Consider the following 19,335-nt stretch of genomic DNA (forward strand, 5'->3'; position numbering starts at 1 on the left):
ATTTAGTTTTACTGTAGTTCTTATTTCAAGAGCTTATTGGTGTGTTTCCTTTTGATTTTTTAAAAATTGTGGAGTTCAAATGTATCCAGAACGTTTAACACTGAACTTTTCTTTCTTTCCCTTCTCCCTCTTTGTGTATCTTTTCTCCTCCAGCTGAATGAGTTGTTGTTGTGTAAGAACTGTTTCTACCTGTCGAACGCCCGGCCGGACAACTGGTTCTGTTACCCCTGTGTGAGTACAACCACGCCTGCGAACTACAGACCGAAGTACAGCTTCTGTGGACCAAACTGTGTTTTATAACAGATGCAGCAACACAGAGATTTATCCTGACAGCAAAAGCATTAAGTTTATTTTAATGATAGTATTATTTTGTACACGTCTCCCTCTAAAATCCATTTAATTCAACAGAACATCTCGTATTTTATGAGTCGTGGTTTGCTCTGAAAGATGGTGGATTAAAGCTCAGGTGTATTCGCACAGCCCAATGTCACTGTCAGGTAGAAATACACCTCTGGGTCGTATCTTTGTTCTATCAGGTTTCTTTTTGTGTGTGTGTTCACCCGGCAGAGCCCGAGCCACGACCTGGTGTGGGCCAAGATGAAAGGATTTGGCTACTGGCCGGCCAAAGTCCTTCAGAGGGAGGACAACCAGGTGGACGTACGCTTCTTCGGCCACCAGCACCAGAGGTTAGCACAGCTGGCAGACATCACAACAACACCCGGCATCACTTTTCTGTTTGATTGTCTCTCAGCAGGCATCTCCCTCAGACCCTCGATTTGAGTGAGGAAAAACATGCCATATTGAGAAAAAAAAAGATGGAAGAAACTGCTTTCAAAGCTCAAAGAAAACTTCAATTAAATCACACTTAAAAGTAAAACAGGGTTATCGAAAAGTAACTGAAACACAATTAAAACAAATTGAAACAAATTCAGATGCAGTGCTGTTTGGTTAACATGGAGCACTGTCTCCACCAGAGCGTGGATCCCCGCAGACAACATCCAGGACATCAAGGTGAGCGTCCAGCAGCTGCAGGTGAAGCGCAGCAACGGCTGGAAGAAGGCGTGCGAGGAGCTGGAGGTGTACCAGCGCTTCCTGAGGGAAGGCCGCTTCTGGAAAACAAAGATGGAGGACGCCAACATGCCACACCAGCATCTCCAGCCGAACCAGAACCAGAGCCAGCGGCAGCAGCAGCAGGAAGGCAGCGGGAGGACCGAGAGGCTGGAGCGGACAGAGCGGACGGACGAGGCCGAGTCCAGCATCTCCTCCACCAGCAACGAGCAGGTCCGACATGTAGGTTAACAGACGCTTCTTTTAATGTTGGCTTGTTCTTATGATTTAGATTTTTACAGTTATTTCAAAAGTGACACTAAACTGCTATTTAGGGATTATTTTCAGTCGATTCATCAGTCACTTATTGTTGTGAAGCTTATGCAGACCACCGTTCTGCAGTAGTTTAGAGAAAAAGGAGGAAAAATAATAAATTAAAGGGCAACACAACAACTGTAGGTGAAATATATTGATGATAAAATTACACAAACTGGATTACTGTCAAGATTAATACAGCGAATTGTGCCATCTGGTGGCTGAACTGCACATTGTTACTACATAGTACAGGTGTTCAGTATTGTGCACAATGTTTGGGGGGTAAACAATATTCAATTTATTTATCATAATCATCCATTAATCATCATCATCATCATCAATCAGCAGAAAATGACAACCAGTGTTAACGTTTAACCACCTTTTTTTCTTTTTCCCAGCTCAAAAGCAGCCAGGAGCCCAAGGCCAAGAAAAGCCGTCGATCTCAAATGGTCGAGCCCAAAGAAGAAGCCAGTGTAAGTGAGACTGTCATCACACCGATTATCAGTGATAATATTTGTGAGTAGTTGGATACATTTATTGTCAGATATTGTGGCTGATATTAGTTTATTCTAGATATATCGTACAAGTCAGACAAGATTTGTTCAAATACTACATGTTTGCAGAATTCTTGTTTTTTTGTTATCAAAAATGTCTGTATAAGGTTAGGTAATGAAACTCCAGTATTGGAGCTAAAATCTTGGTATTGTCAGAGGATTTGTGACAACATTAAAAAGGTTCGGCGTTTTGGCTCTCTTACTCTGACTGCTTGCCGTTCGCTGTTTAATATTACTAGATCAGCTTTATTGTCTTTGTAACAGGTTTTCAGAGAAATGTTGAGACAAGCGATGTTAACAAAAAAGTGGCTAAAAATAGCTAAATGTTTTTTTTCCTGGAAGCCGGTGAAGGTCTAACATCCAGGTTATCTGCAGGTCTTGAAGAAGGTTGCAAGTACCGATTGTTGTCATTATCGAGTAATCGTTCAGTCCATAAAGTATGTAAAATAAAATGTGCTCATCACAATTTCCCAGAGCCTAAGTGACGTCTTTAAATTTCTTATTTCGTCAAACCAACAGTCCGAAACCCATAGTTTCAGAAAGGCAAAGAAAAGCAGAAAATCCTCACATTTAAGAAGCTGGAACCAGGAAACACTTCACTTTTTTTGCTTGAAAAATGACTGAAATGATTAACCTATAATCAAAATAGTAGGCAATCAACTAATGCATTTATCATGTAATAGTTGCATCTCTAGTGCTCATCGTCTCACAACGTACATGTTTTAACAGAAACTTAAATTAATTGAACAGTTTTCTGTGGTTAATATTCTGTGCCACTTATGCAAGTTGCAATAATTTAATTATGTCATGATGAATTATTGTTCCATACTGCTCTGAAGTAATGAAAAAAAAAGTTATTTTAATGAATATCCTTGGGCCATATTGTCACTTATGGTTTCCCATCATATTTTAATACTTTGGCAGGCATTAAATTGTGTCTAGGTCTTTAAAAGCCATTCAGAAGTCAGTCTGTGCTTCAGTAAAAAATTTAAATGTCTTCCCCTTTCTCCTCTCCGCCAGGATCCGGAGCCAGAGATGGAGGCGGTCAGCTCCAGTCAGGAGATCCCGGTGTCGTCGGCGCCGCAGCAGCCAGAGAAACTGTCGGTGTCCACGCAGACCAAGAAGGCCAACGGAGGGTCGCCGCGCACACTGCACCGCGGCACCCAGACCAACAGTGACGGCGCCTGCCAGAACATGTGCCACGAGAAGTACACCAAGGTCTTCAATGACGTCAAGGAGATGATGAAGGCCGACAACAAGAGGGAGACGGAGCGGGTGGTCAGAGAGGCTCTGGAGAAGGTTTGTTAAAGTCTGATGGTTGTCGAGGTTTGAATATCTGAGAGTTTCGCGGTAAAAAGCCAGCGTGTCCCGTCTGTCTGTGTCGCTTCAGCTCCGTGCAGAGATGGAGGAGGAGAAGCGTCAGGCGGTGAGTAAGGCGGTGGCCGGAGCTCAGGCGGAGATGGAGAGGAAGTGTAAGCAGGTGAAGGAGAAGTGTAAAGAGGAGCTGGTGGAGGAGGTGAAGAAGCTGGTGGCGCAACACAAACAGCTCATCTCTCAGACCAAGAAGAAGCAGTGGGTGAGTTCTGGACGAATTAAAGTCGTATCATTTTATTTCCAGGTCCTTGTCTTAACTGATCCTGTCTGAATATCAAATGTTTATAAGTGAAATGTAAATGTTTATCTGTGCGACCGACTGTCTCGTCTCCAGTGTTATAACTGTGAGGAGGAGGCCATGTACCACTGCTGCTGGAACACCTCGTACTGCTCCATCAAGTGTCAGCAGGAGCACTGGCACGCCGACCACAAACGAACCTGCCGCAGGAAGAGATGAACAAGCCCCGCCCCCCCCTTCTGACCCCCACACAGCACGCCATTGGCTCTCTCCTCCTGTCAGTCAGTGTCTACAACAAACATACAAACACACACACACACACACACAAACGTCCCTCCTGCTTCTCTTCTTGCCTTCCTGAAAACTTTGTGGACCCGATGTTTTCTGCGTGAAAAGAGCAATTTGATCCCTTTTTTTTTGTTTTTCATTTTGTTTCTATTATTTAATGTACCCATTTTACTGATTTTTCTCTATTTTGTTTATTTTTTTCCCTCTGAACCGTGAACAGATTGCTCGAGAGCGTGGCTCAGATGCAGAGTTATGGTATGATTTTGTGACGTTACTTTGGATTTTTTTTTTTGTTTTGTTTTTTCTTTACTGAAGTGCTTATTATGAGCTCATGTCAGAGAATGTGTTATTTAAGTGTTTAGTAACAGATGAGCATTAACTGAATACATTTTATTACCTGAATTTTTAAAAAAAGATCACTTTTCTTACTGTAAATGCAAACACACACCGTCGATCTTACAAAAGAAACCATACTGTAAGTACCATCGCAGCGTTGAACGAGCTCTGCTTTCATAGAGAAAACCTATTTAAAAAATGACAAAAAACTGCATAAGATCTTGAATAGTGGATGACATGGCTCACAGACGTTAATATATTTTGTTTCGTTTCGTTTTTTTCTTGAAACTATTGTGGTGGATAGCACCTTTTATCATTTCTACCTAAAAATCTTAAAGTCACTTATTGGGAACAGGGTCACGAGGTCGGCCGTAAGAGACGCCGACAAAATAAATCTTCCATGTACTATTATTATTAGAATTAATATTATTATGCACATTTTTGGAGTCTTTTTTTTTTTAAATAGACTGAAATTTTTACGAGTCGGATATTAAAGGGTTGGCATGGTGTGGAGTTTGCATGTTCTCCAGGCGTCTTTGTGGGTTTCCTCTAAAGACGCGCAGGTTAATTTAGCAACTCTAAATTTCCCGTCGGTGTGAATGTGAGCGTGGATGGTTGTTCTTGCTTCAGCCCCCCACGACCCTGCAAAAGGAGAAGCAGTTATACATAATGGATGGATGTGATAATGAAAAAAAGTTTTTTAATCTCTTATAAATGGGGACGTGTTTAGCGATCTTGACTGAGCTGGATCGTAGGCCCTGTTCAGACCTTGTGTTAACATCCATCCTGAGCGATCTGATCACACGTGGACAGCTTTAAACTACAGGTGTGAACGAGGGGAAACAACAACAACGTGTTCGACCAGTCCAACCACTGAACTTGTAGCCGCGACATCACCAGACTCCCTTTAAATACTGCAGAATTTTGAGAGTTGTTGCGTGAGGAGAAAAAAAGAGCTACAAGAAATTCAAAATCTTTGGTGCCTTCTAGTGAATTCGGCATTAAATGCAAAACATTAAGTTGTTTGTTACCTTGTAAAAAGTGTCAGTAAACGGCAACTAGACTCCCCAGACTCCCTTTAAAAGTCACTCAATTTTATGAGTTGTTGAGTTCGGAGCATGTTTATAAACTTGGTGAAGTGCTGTCTGTGACAAATTCTTAATTATTTGAATCTTCTTAGACGAGAACCATTAAGTTGTGTGTTTCCTTGTAAAAAGTAAGTTTGCGGGCGCATCGCTGTACCAGCCTGTCTGCTTCTGTGTGCAAAGTGCGTCTTACCTGCCGACGTGTAGCAGCTGTTTGAACTGATTTACACTAAATTCATGAAAGACGACGACATTTTATTGACAGTAAACACGTCAAATTTTACAAATGCAGTAAACGGAAACTAAAATAGGCTACATCTTTGTCACCTGTGGAGAAAGTTCCCCAGACTCCCTTGAAAAATTGCACAATTTTAAGAGTTTTTGACTGAAGAGAATCTTTTAATAAAAAAATGTGAAACAGCTTTGACAAATTCTGAGTCATTGGTGCCTTTTTGTAATTTCGGCATTAAATGCAATACACTCATTTCTGTCTTCAAGGCTACATCTTTGTCACCCGTGGAGAAAGTACCCAGACTCCCTTTAAAAACCGCTCAATTTTCTGAGTTGTTGAGTTAGGTGCAACTTTATAAACTTTGTGAAACGCTGTCAGTGACAAATTCTTAATTATGTGGGCCTTTTTGTAAATTCGGCAAATGTTTTACATTCTTCCTCCCTCTGTTTAAAAAAACTGCACATGGGAAAGCGGGAAAGTTAAGATCCAATCACACGTGATCCATCGAGACACGTTGCATGTTAAAACCATGTCTGAACAGGGTCTTAGAGAGTTCATCCATCATCTGACAGTTTTTTGCACACTTCAGTTTCTTAACGACCTAAACGCTTGTAATATTGCCAAAAAAAATCCAACATTTTGTTGAACCTACCTGAGAAGATGTGGCGAGTCCTCCCTCCTCCGCGCTCTCCTACAAGCTAAAAAAAATATTTTTCCGAGCGTCGTCGGTGTCATTTTTTATAGTGATGTACACTCAAAAATTCTTTTTCTTTTTTTATCCTGAAGTGACTAGCTATGAGACTCTTTCACTGCTTATACTGTAGTTGGTGGTCAGTGCCTGTTTCTCCTTTTTATTTTCTCATCCTCTTTAAGGCTACATGCATGTTGATAGTTTCATAGTTTGTCTTTTTTCATCATTACGGTAAAACAAAAACAAAAAAAAGACAAAAAAAAAAAGAAGCAGTGACGACGGATGGACCAATATAAAACATTATGCAAATGTGAATGATCAAATTAATCTTTTCTATCGTTTTCCCTGCGCTGGATGTCGAGTGTCGATGGTGTATAAATATGGTGCTTGGAATCTCTTTGTTTTTTTCAAAGGGGCAATGAAATTGCCAGTGTTTGATTTTGTGACACTTTTAAAGATTGTTGACTGTTTCCTCAGTTATGAAGATTGACTGAACGGAGGAAAATACTTCAGTTACTCTGTAAAGACGCTTCGCTTTTTTTACACACAGATTACCGTTTATCAGTTTGTGCTTCTGTAAAAATGTGACAAATAAAATACCGTAAATCCTCTCACAGTGGGCAGGGCCTTTATTCACCTCAAGTGTGAACCAGGCTGTCATCCAACTCCTCTTATTTTTATATCACTTGTGTTGAAGTCCTGCTGCTTCCTTTTGCTGCCGATGAAAACTCAAAACTTCCTTCATCACTTAAGGTGGTATGTTTATGCCAATCTCCACAATACATACAAATTATATACCGTATGTATGTTTAAAACTTCACTTTTTTTCTGATATCTTTCTGTAGCCTTGTCCCAATACGAACTGATAGAGGTGTCATGATTTTGATATTAAATAAAAAATGAGCTTTCAGTATCAATCACCGAAATCAAAGATAGGATTGGCGACAATCTAAGCAAATATCACACGAGATACTGATTGATTGATTGATTGTTGATTAATCAAGATTGTGCTGAAAAATGTCTAAATTGAGTTGAATCTTAGAAGTATTTACTAATATTTGTATGCTGTTTCAGCAGTGAGTACACAAAAAAATCAGCGTGTCACAGTTTTATACCAGCAGATCACAACACAATCTGTGCTATACACGTGTTTTATGATGCAACTGCCAGTTAACTTTAATAATTAGAAAACTTTTTTCCAGCTGTGAGTAGCGTTCTTTCTTTTAGGCATTTAATTGTGGGACAACATTGTACATCAAGTTAGGACTGCAGCTAATGATTTGTTTTCATTGTAGATTAATCTATCCATTATTTAATTCATTTGTTTAAATTATAAAATGACTGAAAAGTCTTCAGATGACTTGTTTTGTCTGTCCAACGTCCAAAATTATTCAGATTACATGATTTGAAATAGAGAAAAACAGCAAATCCTTACATTAGAAAAGCTGCAACCATCATGTTCGACTGATGAATTATTTATTTGATTCGATCAGTTATCAAAATTGTTGCAAAAAAAAAACAAATCAATTATTATATTCTTCAGGTTTTTTGAGTGTACTGAACTCACCACAGACCAAAAACCTGCTTAGTATTTGTGTTTGGAATTGGGACATCATTATAATCGCTTCCTTTTACCCTGGAATGCTTTTATTGTGAAATATCTACAGGAAGTATTGAGTTTCATAAACAGCGAGACCAAAGCAAAGGCTGGTGTTATTCTATATTTTTCATATTGTCAGAAAAAACCAGACCAACACCAACCAAGTGTCGGTCCTTCTCCCAAACCTTCCTGACTGTTTCTGACTTCCTGTCTGCGGCTCTCAGCTCAGAGCCTATTGGTTCCTACTGCAGTAAATTATTTAAAAAAACACATCACAAATATTATATAAATTAAATCAAAGTTTTTAGCGAACAAACAGGAGGAAAAAGTGCATCTCTTTGGGACTATATTCAGTGGCGGTTTAAAACACATTGGGTGGTTCAGCAGGGAGGTGTGTGTGGGGTTGAGCTCTACAGCGCAGAGGAAGAAGATGCATCAGGCTTTGGAGACACAGATGATACTTGTTGGTACATATGTGCATTGTTGGGTCTTGGTGTTTTTAATTGGATAAAGAAAAATGTAGGAATTTGTTTGAAAACAGTCCCACTATCAGAGAATTTACGGTAAACTGTTGTTCCAGATTTAAAAATGTCCTCTCGCTCGTCTCCGAGTCTTTCTCTGGAAACTCATTTAAGTGTATCACTTTAAGATGTAACATGTTGTTGTACAGTTAAGCTCCCGTTTGACCGTCAGTCTGCTGCAGCTCATCATTTATTCTTTCTTCTCATTCATTTTTTTTAATATTTGATTTTTCTGGTGAACGTTCTCTTGTTTTTCTCACGGTTCTCATCTGCAGGCTTAACGGTCAAACATGTCGTCTTTTCTCTCTCATCATTGCACTACGTGTAAATAAACTGTCGATATCTCCTCCCTCATATTATATGTACATTGTAAATGGACTCACAAAGATTTCAGCAGTTTTTGTCTGTATTCACAGCGATTCTCAATGACTGTTAGTTCTAGTTTTGTACAATGTACAACCGTTATATCATATCAGCTCTGGTTTCTGTTGTCGTCCCCCCGACACTCTGAGCTTTGTGTCACCGTCAGTATGTTTGTGTTTTAATTGTTTTAAAACTGCGGCGCACCTTCGATGTACCCGAAAATATTTCAGTGTGTTTTTGACGTCATGTTGAAAACAATTAAATTGCATGTCGTCCCCGAAACCGTCAAGCGTGTTGAAGGCGACACATGTGAACCTCCTCTCTCTGACTGATTTTATATTCGTCCATCCAGCCGTTCAGATTTCAGCGTGAAAAGTTTATTTTTTTCTTTTCTCCTTAAAAACGTTTTTGACGTCATTCCGGTTTGTATCTCTGGTTTTTTAAATGCATGAGTAAAAGGTGTGTGTGTATCTACGGCTCCTTTTCCCTTTCATTTTCTCCTCATGTAAGAAAAGACATAGTTGCACTCCCTCAGAGTAATGCAAAATGACAATGATGTTTTTTTTTCTTTTTCCTGGAACTTCAGTTGAGCTGAATCACATCTTTTTGAAGCTGTTTTTAGCTCGCAAATCAGATTGTCGCCCAGACTTTCCACTGCTCTTATCCCAGAGTGTTTAAGTTCATCATACTGTGTGAGTACTACACGAAATCCTGCTTGTACTTACAGTATTTATGTATTTTTACCAGAATAAAACCAGTGTAAAGTTCCTTTGTTCTCACCTCCTGTAGGTCATCTTCTGTTCTGTCCATATGTAAACTATTAATTGTGGCTTAACATTTTCTATGCTCCTGACATTTTTTTTTTTTCTTTTTTTTTTTGATGCTTTAGCTAGCAATATGTATATAAATATATTCTATGTGCTAACATGGAGGAAATAAATGTATCAACAAGTTTCCTGTGTTTCATCTTTTGTTGTTTTTGATGACTGAAGTAAAAGTTCAGTCATCTCCTCCCTCCATGCTGATGGAAAGTCAGGTGAAGTCTCGTAGTCCACCAAACATTTCTGGAGCTTCACAGCAAAACAGAGTTGCAGTTCTGCTAAACAACTGAAGCAGCTGGAGACAACTGAGAATAAAAATAAAATGTCTCCATACAGCTCGTCTGGTGTAATCCAGTGTAACTCTTTCAGTTTAGCAGCTACAGTGAAGATAGCGGCTTAAAAAAAGGTGAAAATAACAATTAACATAATCCTGGTGCTTCCTGAGACTTGGATTACACCAGACGGGCTTTGGGACACTGTATGAAGCCGTTTCATGATTTATTTATTATTGTTTTTTTAAACAAGTCTCCAGCTACTTCAGTTGTTTTTGTCTGTTAAATATCAGAAAAAAAGTGACATCTTTAAATGTTTTCTGTGATCAACAGCTCAAAATCAAAAATGTTTAGTTTGCAAAGAAACAGAGAAAAGGTGCAAATAATCACAATCCAGAAGCCAGAACCAGGACCAGAGCAAAAAATGGGCAAAAATTGGTAGTTGTTCAAGCCAGTTAATTGTTTCAGCTCAAGTGTTTGACAGCCTAAATATTTTGATCGTATATTATATCGATTGTCGAATTGTTTTACCTCTGATATAAAAATATTTTCCAATTTGTTGCTCATCAGCTGCTGTTTATTTTTAATCAAAACTTTGAGGAAACTAAATAATTCACTGAGTTTTGATCACAAACATGTTGCTTGTAAACTCTGTAGAAAATGTGTCAATGAATAAATACTGATAGTTTCTTTCTATATTACACTTTTTTTTTAAAAAAAAAAACACATTTCAGGCTCTAAACCTGCATAAAAACATTAAGAAATACGCCAACAACCTTTTTTTCTGTCAAAATTGTTGAAATATTTATTTAATTGAAAGATTTTATGTCAACTCAAATAAGACATTTTTTAAAACCGTTAAAAAAAACATACTGGGGGAAACATACATTTTGCTGATAAAAGAAAAAGAAACAAACGGTGAAGAAAGTGCTTTTTTTTTCTTTTCCAAAAAAAAAAAAAAATCCTCGTGTGTTGAAACTCGAACATTCTCGACCAAGAAGCGTCGACCTTTGACCTCTCTGTAATGATGAGTTAAAGGGTCTCCGGGTTAAAACGCCTTCACCTTCCGCTTCCTGCTTCAGTCTTTATATTCCTGTCGTGACATCACTGTATGAGCCCTGATTGATCGGTCCATGTAAAAATATGAAGGACTTCTGACTCTGATATTTACAATAGTTACCGGCCGCTCGATGAGGATTCACCTTTTTTTTCCCAGCCGGAGGTGTTGAAAGAAAAACAATCCAGTCCTGCTGTTGGTCTGTTTCGTCTGAGGAGTTTCATTCCTGTCCAATCAAAACTTTATTCCTATTTATTACATTTTTTAATGATCAGAAAACCTGTTTGTTCCCTGATAGACGTGATGAATGAAGAGTTCTGATCCAAAGTGACAAACTGGTTTGTTTTAATTCCTCCTGGCGACCACTAGAGGTCAGCAGAGGTCCTGGATCATGTTCGGGTACAGAGCTGGATAATTGTTAATAACTGGAAAACTTGTGTCACGTGATCTTAAATTAAATCTTCAAAATCTCTAATTTCCCTCCCTGAATTCAGTAATTCATAATGTAATGAAAATGTAATCTATTCCTCCTCCTACATTACCCACAATGCACTCAAGTTGCATTGTCACATATGCAGTATGACTCCCCAAGTCCTGTAAACACACTTAAAGTGTAAAATTGGCGGAGTTACCCTTTAAATGCATCTAAACTTGAGCTTTGTTTTTTATGTTTGGCCGTAAACCCACGAAATAAATAGTGTATGTTACAATATTTGAGCAGAAATGACAAAAAAGCCAAATTCTCACAACTTTTCTCTTTTACAACTTGTTTAAGTTGGACAAGTTAATTAAAGGAAATATAAAATAAAAGCTAATTAAACGGCGCTCGTATCGTCCTCGACGTCGCCAAAAATGCTCAGACTTTACGCAGGATGAAAGATTATTTCAGTGTAAAAACCGTTCTTGATTTTATCCAGTTAAAAAATCTGAATTCTTTAGATTTCTGAATGACTGAAGAGAAGAAAAGAGCCAACATCTGTTATTTAAGGTGCATTTTTACATTGATTTCTTACTTTTAAGGAAATATTGAGCGCACTTGTTAGAAATTCGGGAGGATTTTTTTTCATTTGAGGACACAAATGACTAAATTTAAAGAGCAATGTTGAAAAAAAGTCTCTACTCAAAACTTTTACAGATGTAATCTGATAAAAGTTGGTGTAAATCTTCCATCGCCGGGTGTTTTTGGATCAGAACTCTTCACGTGGAATCAAACTCCTCAAAACTTCACTCATAGTTTTTCCTTTTGACCGAAAACATTTCAGACCAACACGCAGATTAAAAAAAAGCGTCGCGTGTCAAACTGCTTCTGTCTGCTGTGAATCCTTCACTCATCTCTTAATATAATCTATAATCATATATTTCTATTTTTTCCATAATATGCTTGATGCGAGTGTGTTTCACTCCAGATAATACAACGCCTTTTTTGTTTCTTTATATTAGCAAATATTCAAGAGCAAAACATTCTTGAACGTCTCAGTCATATACTTCTAAAAGAGAAACAAAATAAATTAAATCAGTTTCTTTTTGTACATACTTACATGATATGAATTAATGTGTCGCGTTCGCTTCGGTCGAAGCGCGTTTGTACGGAAAAATAAACGGAGTTAAAGGCTGCAGCTGTTAGTTTATGAAAGTTAGCACGCTGATCTCCTGCTGAGATGTGACGGACGGACGGACGGTTCAGAAAATGATACAAAAAAATGTAACACTTACAAAAAAACAACAGGCTAACGTGAAACAAAGGTGTCGTACCTCGCGGTGAAATGGGCGGACAGCTGCGATCGCCCCCTCGGATCCCGCCCTCGTATCAAAACATATCTCGCTCTTTAATGGTTGATATCGTAAAAACCTAAAATATCATTTTTGCCACAGTTTGTTTTGTTTTTGTGTAAATATCCTTTTCAAAAAATAGCCTACACTTTTTTCGAGGACATGTTAAAATACCAACAAAACATTTAAAACAGCCGACTTTAACGGGAAAATATAGCGACACACGATTTTAAAACGCCCGGATTGCTACGTTAACGATTGTCCTCTACTGCCGCCTCCCTGACGCTTTTCAGTAAACGATCGACACAAATGGACTTTGACTTTCTTGCTCTGGACGGGGGCGACTGCACTTCCTCTCAGGCTGAGTACCAATCCCACCTAGCCTGGGAGAAAGTGCTGCCTGAGAGACGAAACTCAGGGCAAAAAAGTGGCCTACTTCCTCGGCCTCAGATCTCCGGTTTTTACTCTTTCAGTCTCAGGAGCTGACCGTCTTTGCATCCTCCTCAATAATCCTTCATCCACCTTCATGTCGGGCCACCAGGGGGCGCTACATGTTGTAAGCCACGTAGATGGGGTCCAGCTGGTCGGCCAGGAAGCCGTCGCGCAGGTGCATGCGCTGCTTCTCGCCGCGGGAGTTGATGGGGATGACCCCGATGTCGACCACCACCACCACGCCCACGATCAGGTAGTGCTCCTCCAGCACCACGTTGGTGACCAGCGGGACCAGGTCCAGGGCCTCCTGCTCCGAGCCGTCCAGCTCCACCACCACCACCAGCAGGTTGGTCCACGTGAACACCGCGCTGGAGCCACCGAAGAGGAAGAAGAAGAAGAAACAAAATGGCGTCACGGCAAGTTAGCCTTCTGGATCTCACAGGTTTGAGGGACAAACAGGAGCCCAAAGAACTTTTAGCAGCAATTCTAACAAGATTGTGCAGATTCGGGACTCGACAGTGTGATTGTTTGGATCAGTAATGAATACATTTTCCCACATTTAGATGGAAACATGATTAAAATTTGGTGAAACTTGTGTTTATTTGTGCAGCACTGAAGTTGTGTTTCTCACCACTCTGTGATGCTCTTGTGCGTCCTGATGACGGAGGTCTCGATGTCGATGGGGTGGTAACGCATCCCTCTGAGCTCCATGGCTTCCTCCAGAGCGCCGACCACATACAGCGCGTCATGACGCTCTACACACAAACACACAAACTTTAGTTTTCTGACAGCAGCTTCTTTCTTTCTCCTGATTCAGGGTTACAACACAGTGACAATTCAATGTGGATCTGATGAATAAAACAAACCAGCAAATGTGTGTTAATAAATCATTTCACACAGGAGAATAAAACATATTAAAGTTCAGATTTTCTGCTTCTTTTTTGATCAGAACACTTTCAACAAATCCTCAAATAACTCTGAATCCAAACTTTTTACAGAATATGGATCCAGACCCGCTGCTGGCTCAGTGAGGGTTCGGCTCAGACAGCTGACCTGCTGTTCAGATTTTTCTCTCAACCTCAGAAGGTGTTAAATATTTCATCTGGCCTTGAAGAGTTTGCTGCCAGCGCGAGTCGTCACGACTGAACAGTTTGAGACTTTGAAGCGGTTCTTCCAGCGCAGGTCGACGTCCTCTCCTCTGCAGCTAAAGTCACAACGTGAACTCAACTTTTCTCTGTTTGCGGCGTTGAAAACGACCCGATCAGGGCCGGTGCAGGAGTCTTAGTGGTTGAGTGTATGTGACCATCAGCTCAGGCCAACACGGGCCTTTAACGACACATACTGGTCGGGCTGCGTAACCGTACAGATACATCTTAAAGGATAACTCCGGCACGTCCTCACCTCCGCTGGCGTCGGTCAGTTCGGTCCTGCGGAGGAAGCCCAGGTATCCGGTCCGAGCCCAGATGGTCTGCGTGTCTCCGAAGCTGAGCCTGGAGCTGAAGTGGTCCGACTGCAGCGCCTCGTCTCCGTACACGGTGAAGTAGCCGCTGGCGTTGTGGCCGCTGTGCACCCAGATCTACAAACACACGTCAGCTGGTCTCAAAGCTCTGATTTACTGCTGCTGCCATGTTTGTGTTAACAAGTAAAAATGGTGGAATACAATAAAAAAATGACTGATATGATGAAATGATTATTTTCATATTATTAGTAATGAATGTGTTGTGTTTATAACATGTCAAACAAAAAGGAAAGAAAGTTTCAGAACCCAAACTGCTGTTTTTAATATCTTGTTTTGTTTGAGAGGAGAACATCAGAGTCGCATGAAGATACAAAGGTTTTATTTAATAAACTGCTTAAAAACAATAATGGATGATTAGAATTGTTGTTTATAATGTTAAATTCATGTCATGTCACTTATTGCGTCATCCAACAATTTATTCCAACAAGTGTTTCATCATTTGACTGTTGAATGATGTTTGCTTATTAATGTTTAAAGTAGTTTAGGAATAAAAAGTCTGAAATAAAATGTTCAGACATGGTGTGAAGCTTTAAAAATCACAGATTAAAGGCGTGTGTGTGTGTGTGTGTGTGTGGTTAGAAATAAAAAATCACGACTATTTTAGCGACTTTCAGTCCCTGCAACAACAAAAAAAGTTGTAGTTTTTAAGAAAAGCTGCAGAGAAATCCTGGAAATACGGTTTATACAGACAATGTTTGTTGGTATTCATGGTGGCTTTTTATCTTTATATATATGTACATAATTAATAAATAAATAATAATGTGGACTGTTGTCATGATCTCTGCTCGGGTAGAAAGTGATGTGAAGCTCAGACACACCTCGCCCAGATGCGACTCTCCCATTGGTCCCTTGGTCTCTGGGTTGGCGATGATGATCCGGACCCCCGGCAGAATCTGAGGAGAAACCAGAGAGGATCAACATCAACATTTATGTTATTTAAGCATGTTAACTACAGGAAACATTTAAAAAAAGAAACACAGCCTCACCTTCCCAGACTCCATCAGAGGCAGGCTGTGTGGTGACCCCCTCTCCACCAGTCTGACCCTGTGGACAGAAACAGCTGCAGCTTCAGAAGAGCAGATCAGCTAAACATTAAAGTTATCGGGTCAGATCGAGCCGCAACATTTAATGTCCTCATTCTGATATCTGAGCCCGGTCATGTTACACCAGGGGGCTCCAGCAGGGGGAGCGTACGACTGTTTTTTAGTCATCAGACATGTTCTGAGGAGAGTTTGTGTCTCTGGTCTTTCAGTCAGACACTCTTCACCTTCACATGTGAGCTCCTCAGTTATTACACGTTCGTCACCAACAGGAAGACGTGACAGCGATGTGATATAACCTGCTGACACACAACAGATGTATCTTGTGTTTAGTGTAGACGGAGACATTAAAACTCCCCTGAAGAAAACATGAATGATTTCAGTCCTGTTCAGCACCTGAGGTAGAGGAGCACCTCAGCCTCTTGTGGTCAAAATGAGTATTACCAAAAAAAAACTTCTGGCAAAACTTTTTTTTAACTTCAGCTTCACACACAACAATTTTTTTTCCAGTTTCACTTATTAGAAAAAAAAATCACTGGGATTAAAAAATGAAAAAAAAAGAAATTTAGGATTTTTTTCCAAAAAAATATCCTGGAATTTTTTTTTCTCAGTTACATATGAAAATCATCAATCCACTCGGTAAGTATTGAAATGAGTATTACAAAACAAAATTCTCCTGGCAAAACTGTTTTCTTCCTCGCGATTTCACCCAAGATCTTTTTTATTTTTTTATTTATTTTTTTTCCAAACAAGATAATAAAAAATTCTCCTGGAATTTTTTTTTCACTCAGTTATACATGAAAAAAATCCACATATTGAAAATGAGTATTATAAAAAAATTCTACTGGCAAATTTTTTTTTATGATCACCCATGAAAAAACTCGGCTTTTTCCAGTTTCATGTATTAGGAAAAAAAAAAATTCACTGGGATACAAAAATGAAAAAAAAAAAAAAAACATTCTCCTGGCAAAACTTTTTTCTTCCACTCAATTTCACCCAAGAATTTTTTTTTCTCTCCTGAATTTTTTTTTCATTTGGTTTTAAACCGGATAAAAATATATCCCCCGCTGATTTTTTTTCACTTGGTTTCAAACATGAAAACATAAATTCTCCTGAAAATTTTGAGAAAAAAAGTTTGACAAGTGACAAAAAAAAATTTCCCTCCTGAAAATGTTTCTTTATTCAGTTTCACACATAATGTTCCTGATATATTTGTGTTGTTTTCCCTAAACCGAGCCAAGTTTTCTTAACTAAACCAAACTGCAGCGGTATGACGAGGGTCCAGTACGCCTGCTGCTGATACGCTGCTGCAGTCATTTTGTTTCGGTGATCTGTCGCTGGCAACCGACCGATTCAGTGGTTAAGGTACGAGGACGTGTTGCAGGAGAACTCTGACAGGAACACACCTGGGGATGTTTAGACTGCTGCTGTTGCTCTAATCTGCAAATACGTCATTTGTGGTGAAATAACAAAGACACACTCTGCAAAAACACAAACACACAACCACTCAAGTTTAAAAAAAAAAAGTTATTGATCCTGAAGGAAACTGACAGAAGTGGTCGGTCGGATTATAGAGCATCTCCGGGAGACACAGACGGGTTTAAATCAACAGTGATTACATGTAATCACGCACGCTGACAGTTATATTTATACTCAGCAGGACTGAGCCGCCTCGCTGCTCCGTGTCCTCTGGAGGAAGACGACGGCGGAGCGGCCGCCGGCTGAAGGCTGTAATGATCTGTCGGATCAGGCGACAGGAAAGTGAAGTTTCTCAGACACACTGGGAAACTTTCGGGCTCGTGACGTGTTTAAATTTACATTTTACACTTTCTACTGTGAGCTGGAGTGCGGCTGAGCTGAAGTGGCCTCAGTGTTGCTCCTTTAATCCCACCGGACCACCTTGTCAGGAGCTGTTTGAATAAATTGGAGTCCTGCTCGTCCTGCAGGAGTTGTTGTCCATCTCTGCTGCCTGGAGACTGACGGCGTCTCCCCGGCTGAAGGCATGAAGTCTGACACTAATGTTGAGCCCTCGCGGCAATTTTTCAACCCTCGGGTTGGTTCATAAACTTCTCCTCCGGGCCCAAACGCATCCTGGAGCCTCCTGAGCTGCTATTTCTGGTGTCACCCAGCAGGAAATGTGACTCAGCCTCAGTCAGGCTGAGATGTCGTCTCGAGGAAACTTTCAGCTCCTCATTATATTCAAACTTTTAACAATCAGATTGTGCATTCGGATCAGCATCTTCACTGCACACTTTATTTATTTATTTAGTGTTCGCTGAGCTCTCGTTCATAAAACAACCCGCTGCTTCACATTCATGAAGCTCTCGCCCAGCAGAGGCTGCAGCAGGACCGAGATCCCACCGGACCCGACTGTGTGAGTGTGAGAGGAGGGAATCAGATACGAGAAAATACAAGAGGATGTTTCATCAATGAGCCGATCCAGACATGCAAATCCAAAAACTTCCATGTAAAAAATATGAACTGAAAGCTGTTTTAAAAGGTAATAATGAGGTTCTTCTTCTAAAAGTAGCTTGTTAGACACTTACGGTTCTGCTGTTTCTAGAACTTCCTGGACGAGAACCAGTGTGTAACAGATAATTCATAAGAAATGTGGCAAATAAACATTTCTGTTATTAACCATAACATATATTTAGTGTTGAGGACTCCCCGGAAACTCTCAGGGAGTCCCAAACTACAGAATAAAAGTGAGCATCACTTCTTCTCTTTATGACCTCGTTATGAGCGGGTGTAGAGAAAATAGTCCCACATTGAACTCTGCTGTCAGCAATACATGAATAAGTTGGTGTGTTAGCTGTTAGCATGTTGGCATAAAGGTATGGATGATATCTGCATGCTAAAAAACGCATTCTAACATTTCTAATGTAACTTTTAGGTAAAGATAAAGTTAGCATTAATCTCAGCTGTGGCTGACTGAAGCATCTACACAGCCTGGAGATACTGTCGGCAAACAGCGGATTTAAAAAGCTGCGAGTGACAGAAACAGAAAATGTCTGCACACTGGGGAGGCGACACGAGGTCCAGGAGCTCGTTACTCTCCGAGCAGAGGACGGTAAAAAGATTGTTATTGTCAGGCCATTGTTTGGAAACCGCTGCCGACGCCAACGTGTAGAGGTCTTCTATCGTGGCTGTAAACGATGGACTGGTGGAAATTTGAATCAGTTTCAACTGAATTTTTTTTTCTCCTGAAAATTTAGTTTTCTCCTGAAAATGTTTTGTAATCTCAATTTTTCTCCTGAAAATTTTGTTTTTCACTGGTTTCAGACATGAAAAAAAAAATTCTCCTGTTTTTTTTTTTTCCAGAAAAATGTTTTCTTTTCTGAAAAATGTTTTCTTTCCTGGAATTTTTTTTTTCCTGAAAATGTTTTTTTTCCTGAAAATGTTTTTTTTCCTGAAAATTTGTTTTTCCTGGATTTTTTTTTTCCTGAAATTTTTTTTCCCGGAATTTTTTTTTTTCCTGAAAATGTTTTTTTTCCTGAAATTTTTTTTTTTACCCCTGAAATTTTTTTTTTCTGGAAATTTTTTTTCCTGAAATTTTTTTTTTCCCTGACAATTTTTTTTCCCGGAATTTTTTTTTTTCCCTGAAATTTTTTTTTTTCCTGAAAATTTTTTTTCCCTGAAATTTTATTTTTCCTGAAAACTTTTTTTTCCCCCCTGAAAATTTTTTTGCCTGGAATTTTTTTTTTTCCTGAAAATGTTTATTTTCCTGAAATTTTTTTTTCCCCCCTGAAATTTTTTTTTTCTGGAAATTTTTTTTCCTGA

The 19,335-nt window shown here is 39.6% G+C and overlaps 2 protein-coding genes across 6 annotated transcripts in view; one reads left to right on the plus strand and one right to left on the minus strand.

Moving 5' to 3' along the window:
- Positions 1 to 9,599, plus strand: part of zmynd11 (zinc finger, MYND-type containing 11) — a 32,686-nt gene extending 23,087 nt beyond the window's left edge. For 3 of the 5 annotated variants that reach the window (XM_073490509.1, XM_073490511.1, XM_073490512.1), the window contains 7 exons: positions 154 to 231; positions 568 to 686; positions 975 to 1,290; positions 1,761 to 1,835; positions 2,937 to 3,215; positions 3,307 to 3,492; positions 3,625 to 9,599. In XM_073490509.1, the coding sequence (XP_073346610.1) occupies positions 154 to 231; positions 568 to 686; positions 975 to 1,290; positions 1,761 to 1,835; positions 2,937 to 3,215; positions 3,307 to 3,492; positions 3,625 to 3,747 (1,176 nt within the window). In that variant the 3' untranslated portion in view covers positions 3,748 to 9,599. The remainder of the gene's footprint in view (positions 1 to 153; positions 232 to 567; positions 687 to 974; positions 1,291 to 1,760; positions 1,836 to 2,936; positions 3,216 to 3,306; positions 3,493 to 3,624) is intronic. The other 2 variants (XM_073490510.1, XM_073490513.1) reach the window with 1 other exon arrangement.
- A 915-nt stretch (positions 9,600 to 10,514) lies between these two features.
- Positions 10,515 to 19,335, minus strand: part of LOC141016250 (disco-interacting protein 2 homolog C-like) — a 189,237-nt gene continuing 180,416 nt past the window's right edge. The window contains exons 34-38 of the mRNA XM_073490508.1: positions 15,502 to 15,559; positions 15,334 to 15,408; positions 14,398 to 14,572; positions 13,628 to 13,751; positions 10,515 to 13,364 (exon numbers count right to left, since the gene is read on the minus strand). Coding sequence (XP_073346609.1) covers positions 13,112 to 13,364; positions 13,628 to 13,751; positions 14,398 to 14,572; positions 15,334 to 15,408; positions 15,502 to 15,559 — 685 coding nt within the window. The 3' untranslated portion in view covers positions 10,515 to 13,111. The remainder of the gene's footprint in view (positions 13,365 to 13,627; positions 13,752 to 14,397; positions 14,573 to 15,333; positions 15,409 to 15,501; positions 15,560 to 19,335) is intronic.

Source organism: Pagrus major, chromosome 21, assembly GCF_040436345.1.
Source record: "Pagrus major chromosome 21, Pma_NU_1.0".
Taxonomy (NCBI): domain Eukaryota; kingdom Metazoa; phylum Chordata; class Actinopteri; order Spariformes; family Sparidae; genus Pagrus; species Pagrus major.